At 38.0% G+C, this 7,158-nt stretch overlaps 1 protein-coding gene and 1 long non-coding RNA gene across 5 annotated transcripts in view; one reads left to right on the top strand and one right to left on the bottom strand.

Annotated features, from left to right (window-relative positions):
• Positions 1-1,348, top strand: part of LOC107722216 (lethal(2) giant larvae protein homolog 2-like) — a 27,703-nt gene extending 26,355 nt beyond the window's left edge. For 3 of the 4 annotated variants that reach the window (XM_016530483.1, XM_016530485.1, XM_016530486.1), the window contains one exon: positions 358-1,348. In XM_016530483.1, coding sequence (XP_016385969.1) covers positions 358-374 — 17 coding nt within the window. In that variant the 3' untranslated portion in view covers positions 375-1,348. Of the gene's footprint in view, positions 1-302 lie in introns of all 4 variants that reach the window. The other variant, XM_016530484.1, reaches the window with a different exon arrangement.
• The window catches only part of LOC107722217 (uncharacterized), an 18,937-nt gene extending 15,779 nt beyond the window's left edge, over positions 1-3,158 (bottom strand). Inside the window, exon 1 of the long non-coding RNA XR_001637786.1 lies at positions 2,765-3,158. This is a non-coding gene — a long non-coding RNA (uncharacterized LOC107722217). The remainder of the gene's footprint in view (positions 1-2,764) is intronic.
• Between the last annotated feature and the right edge of the window lie 4,000 nt (positions 3,159-7,158).

Consider the following 7,158-nt stretch of genomic DNA (forward strand, 5'->3'; position numbering starts at 1 on the left):
TATTTTTTTATTATATTATTTTTTTCTTTTTATTGTTGATATTTACAGTGTTGTTAACAGTATTCTTCCCTGTACATAGATGTATGAGGAATTTATTCAGGTTCAAAGTGAATAAATTATTTTGCCTACTACACTTGTAATTGTCACATGACATGTCATAATTACTTCTAATATTTAATTTAATTGTCAGCCAAAATGTCATATTCATGACAGGTCTAATTCAACCATGATGCGTTTATAAGCTATTATATAACTTTTGAGCTTCATGTTCATTGTGCTTCTTTTTTCTGCTGTGTCCACAGACTGAGCCTTTAATTCCCAGTGCCTGAATGATTGTGGATGCGCTCTTCATTCCAAACTTGCTTACGATCTGAACACTACTGCTAGTACCACTACTGAACCACGAGAAAGCCTTGCCCTGGAGAGAGAAACCTCCCACTCAAGAGCTTCTACACCCAGAGAGAGGAGCGCGAGGGACCACCACCTGTGCCTGCTAAGACCAAACACTGTATCTCCACCTAATCCATTACATGCTGACCAACCCCTATTCACACCACCAGCGTCTGTGCGATTCACTGCGGCAACCTGAGCAAAAGCAGTGGCATTTGAAAGACTGGCAATTGAGACAATTTTGTTTTTAACTTAATTTTAAATGCATGATTTTTCTTTTATACCAGTCTGAGGACCTCAGAATTTGCATAGATGGTGTATAATACCTAGATAAAGACGCCATTAGCTGTTGCTGATGAATTAGGGTAGGACGACAAGGCAACATTAGCACTAGATGCTAATATACAGTTGCTAATAAACCCCATCCACATCTAAAACCCTACTTGGTATTCTACAACAAGTAGTATTGCCTTTCCCCGTCCACACCAATGAGAACAGTGGCTAGATAAGTTCTTATAGGTACTTGTACACTACTGTGTAGTATATATGCTGTAGTTTCTAGGGTGTACAGCTTTCTGAGGGGCTAGGTTTTTATTTTCTGTTGTTGTTTTTTTTAATGTAAAACATTTTTATTATGCCAATAATGAATTATGTAATTTAGGAATGTAATTTTAAAATATTGTAGTCAAATGTTTTAATATATGTGTATATGAAAATCTGTACCTGTTTTGATGCTGGGTTTCTTTTATGGAGGGCTGTATTTTCTGATCTAAGGAAATATTTTGGTACTGTCTCCTGAAATGCTTTTAGCATTTTCTTTGGGGGAGGGGGAGGTCTAGAATATATTTTTGTAGAAACATGATTATGTATGAGAACACTAATTATTATGCTTTGTAACAATCACACTACAGTCTTCTCAGTAAAACTTTTTCACACAAACTGTCTTTTTCTTCATTTTTGAAGAATATTCTCATTCCGTTTCAGTTTAGGGAATTCTGAGAGGTTCTTAGATGGTGTGCGTATAGATCAGTGCAGTATATGAACAGGCAGGACATTTTGCTCTATCTATTGAAAGTAGAAATAATTTGAAATGTGCATTTTGTTCAAGTCCACTAGTTCGATTTGCTTAAATACTAAAAATGTCTTAAAATTACACTGTCATCATAATGTTTTTACACTTAATCTAAATTTGTAGACACCTCATTATGCAGTTTTCCTCCACATTGAAATGTAAATTGTGTATTCCAGAGTAATAACAGCTGAGGAGTAATGTCTTTTTAAGACGAAGGAATATTGATATGGACCGATTGATGTGATGTAGGTTGGGCAAAAGTGTAAAAACGAGTATTGTTAAAATATATGACAGGCAAAGTGTATGTAAAACGGTAACAGTATGAATATTGTTACACAGAGCTGAAAGAAATCCGAGGGAATTTGGGGTCTATAGAGTTAACACCTAGAATGCTGTACTTGTCAGTTAAAGGGTTAGTTCACCCAAAAATGAAAATTCTGTCATTAATTACTCACCCTCATGTCGTTTCAAACCCGTAAGACCTTCGTTCATCTTCGGAATACAAATTAAGATATTTTTGATGGAATCTAAGAGTGGTCTGACCCTGCATAGACGGCAATACAACTGAAACGTTCCCAAGTCCAGAAACGTAGCAAGGACATCTGTAAAATAATCCATGTGACATCAGGGGTTCAACCGTAATTTTACAAAGCTACAAGAATAATTTTTGTGCACAAAAGAAAAAAAAAACGACTTTATTCAACAATTCGTCTCCTCCGCATCACCCTGTAGCGCCATTTTGGAGAATATCCGCTGGATGTAAACCGCATATGCTGTTCTGTGTCAGCTGCGTCACACGAATACGCTGTTTCCGTTCAGATCAAATCACAACAATGTAGGAAACGGATCCGGCGTGACGCAGCTGACACATAACAGCATACGCTGTTTACGTCCAGCGGATATTCTCCAAAATGGCGCTACAGGGTGATGCGGAGGAGACGAATTGTTGAATAAAGTTTTTTTTTCTTTTGCGCACAAAAAGTATTCTCGTAGCTTCGTAATATTATGGTTGAACCCCTGATGTCACATGGATTATTTTACCGATCTCCTTGCTACGTCTCTGGACTTGGACTTGAACATTTCCGTTGTATTGCTGTCTATGGGAGGGTCAGACAGCTCTCAGATTCCATCAAAAATATCTTAAATTTGTGTTCCGAAGATGAACGAAGGTCTTACGGGTTTGAAACGACATGAGGGTGAGTAATTAATGACAGAATTTTCATTTTTGGGTGAACTAACCCTTTAACTCATTCACTGGGGACTGGGAAATTTGATCAACTCAATATTTGTAGCTCAGGGGACATTAATACATACATTTTATAGAGCATCTTCATACAAGTAGTGGCTCGAAGTGTTTTACAAACAAGTGAAAGGTGTAAAACCCTTAACTCTGGTTAAGTTTCATAATAGAAACAATGAGACCTTTTTAGCTTAAGACTAAATAAAAAAAGTGAGCTTTTACAATTTAGAAATGTAATAGCAAAGTTGTGTCTATGTATATATTTTTATGTAATACTTATAATTAGTACTGATATGAATAAAATGAGAATGTAATGTGCAGCCATATGCATTACAATAATTGCCCAATATGCTGACTTTGTTTTTATGTTTCCGATTGCATGATAAGTTTGAAATGGGCCTAAATATTACTTGGCATATTGGGCAATTATTGTAAACAATAAAGAACAATAAAACACTGTGTATATATTAATAATTAAATGTTAAATTCTGTTTTTGGTATAAAAATGATATCAGTGATTAAGTTGGTTCGTGTTCACGTTCATTCAAATTCTTTTATTTTGTAATTGAATTAATCTCTTTTCAAGTGTGAAGGGGCGAAAGAATTATGAACATGTGAACATAACTCATGACATGACTCGTTATCTTTTTTTTTTTAAGTGAACCATAACTATGTCTGTCTAGTCAATTTATGGCTGCTTATAAGAGGGTTGTAGCCTTTGAAAACATTTGAAAAGAAATCTCCCTCTGGTCAGATCAGTTGTCATACACACTCAGCCAAGAGTTTTGATCATCTATTATTGAGAGATGCTTTGTTCCCTATAATCGCAGTAGCTCAAATGTTTGCCTGATATTGGACACCATCTCTTAAAGAATCCTAGAGAATAGCCGTTTCCACAATTGTGTCACACAGCACAAGCAAGAGAATGTAAAAATAAATAAATAAAATAAAATAAATAAAAACAGAGCTCTTATAATAGCATGGTCTATAGTAGCTTCTGAATATGTATGAGATTCAAATGATTGAAAACAACTGTAAGGTAATAATACTTGTGTATATAGTTCCCTATTATGGCAACAATATTAGTAACAAAGACCAAAATGATTTAAGGACAGGGCAAAAAAATATATAAAAGATTACCACATTTATTTTTTGTGGCCTGATTTTTATTTTTTAACATATTTGGGAAAAAAATAAATAAATAGACCACCACTGTTGAGTAATTTTACTTAATTTAAAACTTAAATATTTAATAATGATAACTACCTAAAAAATAATTACATGCTGACCAATTTAATAACTATAAAAGTTTTTTTTATGTTTTTTGTCACTTTTTTTTTACATTCTAATATAGACCTATTTGTGATGGAGAAAGAATACAATAACAGACTTTTCTTAAAAAAAGTTGTGGAAGGAATGTAAGCATGTGAGCATCTGTCAGTATCTTTCTCCTACTCTCACGTATCAACACCTTTTGTCACCCCTGCAGTGAAGCCTCTCTCCTTTCCACCGTCTGTTCAGCAGCTGCCCATAAGAATGGGTGCATAACTATATGGTGTGCCGTCAAATAAATTATTCACTAGAGCCCTAGAATGTTTTTGCATGCTTGTGTGTATGTGTGTTTGTGTCAGAGAGACTGTGTAGGTGTTTGAGTCCGGTCACAGGATCAATCCATGGAGTGATTGGGACTAGCAGAAATACTCTCTAGACCTCCTCAATGCTTCATATGTACCTGAGAAGACGGGTGAGTTATTCGGTGTTACACTAATGCAAGACTGCATTACTTTTTTTGTAAATATGTTCGAATTTGTTCTGAAAAAAAAACATGTTGAACTTAGATGGTATTTGAGTACTTGTGTGTATTATGTTAAACCTCTTATGGTACAAATTTAATGGTGCTTGATCTGTCTGTATCTAAAGTCCCATCTCTGATCCAACCGGCATTATTGAGAGTGATGAGCTAAATGCCTGAAACCCAGTCCTAATGGTGACCATTAGGTCAGGTACACCTTGCACTTTAGTTGAAAGACATGACATATGATCTCTACCCATGGTAGTTTAGGTTGCTGATATGCATCAGTTTCACTAGAACTGCACAAAGGTTAAAAATTTGTGAAAGTTTGTCAGACAGAAGGATTAGCATTTTTATTGACATTAAGGTTTGAATAATTTCCTGAGACATGTTTTTGAGGTCTTTTAATCTTTGAAAATGTTTTATTATTCTTAGGTCATCAAAGAAATGTTCTGACATTGGAGAAAAAATTCAGAAACAGGACCTGTGAGGTTACTTTGACTAAGAATCATGCCTCCAGCCAAATCCCCTTCTAGGGCTAGAGGTGGGAAGCAGAAAGCGGTGACAGGAAAGACAGACAAAAAAGAACCAGTTCCCCCCAAAAAAGGAGGAAAGACTGAATCTCAAATACTCTCAAATAATAATGAAAGTGGGAAAGGAAAAGGTGGTAAATTTGTAAAGACGGAAGAGATAGCTGGGAAAGGGAAGAACAAAAAAGATGAGGAGAAGAAAACTGGCAAGAGTGACCAATCCAAGGAACCTCAAGAGGAAGAGATAGAGACCTCTAGGCAAATAGCCAAAGCAAGAAAGCAAAATGGCAAAGCCTTACCTGCTAAGGTGACCAATGGCATTACAGGTAGAGGGAGAGCTGGGAAAGCTGTCAAATCAAAACCTGACCAGAAAAAAAATCCAGCCAAAACAGCCAGAAAGAGAGGTGCTAAAGTAGTAGATACAGAAGAGGACGAGTCGGAGAGCGAGAAAGCAGAGAGCTCAGAACAAGAGAGTGATGAAGAAGGAAAGGATGATAAGAAGGAGGGGTCAGATTGCGTGGAGAACACCGCTGAGACAGATGCAAGTGTATTAAGTGATGAAGAAGAACTGTCGGATGTAGGCAAAAAAACAGAAGGGGAGGAAGAAGAAGATGTAGGCAAAAAAACAGAAGGGGAGGAAGAAGAAGAGAAGAAAAGTGAGAGAGAGGAAAGCAGAACCAATGAAGGGAAGGAACCCGTTAGCAGTGCAGAAGAAGTAGACTCTGAGGGAGTACTGAGCGATACAGGGCAAGAGAGCACACAGGGAGAGACAGCCCGTTCGTCAAAGAAACCAGGACCGCTAAACCTAACAGTTCACCTCAAGGGCCAGAAAAAGATGTTAAAATCTAAGATACTACAAAAGAAGGGGCCTTCTAGAGGAGAGGAGCCTAAAGATGATTCTGTGCCCTCAAAAGGAGTCCATATTAAAGGAATGGCTCTCTCCAAAGGTGGCGCCACTAAAGGTAAGTCTCAAATTCTACAGTTGGCAAGTAAAACAAAGGCAATGAGCAAGACAGAGGAAGATCAGGCAGCAACCCCAACAAAAGGCCCCAAAGGTTTGTTGAACAGACAGTCTCGTATGCTGTTTTCGATGAAAGGCAAAGGAAAAGATGATAAAAGTAAGAACGCCAAAGAGCAACCTCCAAAAGACACCAAAGATGCTGTCGAAGAGCCAAATCAAGATCCGTGTGAGAAAATAGTGGCAGACACAACTGAGCCTGAGCCTGAAGAATTAATACCCTCAAAGTCAACAGAGCGTTTATTAGCCCGGAAAAGAGGCATGACGACATTGCGGCGCGTCTCAGGATGGATTCAAAAGAAGATGCCAAAGAGCATCCATGTTCGGAGAAAATTATCAGCGGTCACCCAAGCGATTGGGATCTCAAAATGGCTCCCTGCCTTGGTACTTAAGAAGAGGAGTAGCAGCACCAAGTCAAAGAAGAGTCTTAGCCGACACAAGATGGTTATGAAAATGGCAAGTGGTGGAAAATCAAAGAAGGAAGTATCAACCTCAAAGGAAAAGACAGATGAGGAAACTACTGCTGATCCCCAGGGTGACTCTTCTGATGAACCTTGTTCCTCTCCACAAGACGTAGAAGAAAAGGCCAACTCAGGAGATGCTAAATATGCGATCGTGTTCCCAAGGATGAACAAAATCAGCAAGGTTAATGAAGCCACCGTTCCATCTACTAGCACCAGCACAGGCACAACAGAGCGTAAACCACCAAAGCCTGGTGCTCGTCTGGTTCTTCCAGTCAAGCCAGACCTTAGCCTACTAAAGTCCATTAAGAAAAATGCTCAGGAGAGCAAAAGTGATAAGAATGGCAGCCCAAACTCTCAAGTGATTGAGGGGCAGTCTGAGGTCAAAGCAGACAAAAAAGAGTCAATATCAGTCATCAAAGATGGTACAAGTATACTACAAGTCGCCAAGGGAAAACTTGGGGGATCGCAAGTAAACATCACTAAGTTGTCTATGTCTAAACCTTTGCTTAATGGTATAAGTACGGGACAGAGTAAAGAAGTGGAGAGGAATCTAAGGAATTCAGATGTATCAGCAGAAGCCGAGACATGGAGGGATGGAGTGATGCAACCTTCTTATGAGGAGGATGCAGACAGAGAAGTGGCAGAACTGATG

The sequence above is a fragment of the Sinocyclocheilus rhinocerous genome, unplaced genomic scaffold, assembly GCF_001515625.1.
Source record: "Sinocyclocheilus rhinocerous isolate Xijiao unplaced genomic scaffold, SAMN03320098_v1.1 scaffold334, whole genome shotgun sequence".
Taxonomy (NCBI): Eukaryota; Metazoa; Chordata; class Actinopteri; order Cypriniformes; family Cyprinidae; genus Sinocyclocheilus; species Sinocyclocheilus rhinocerous.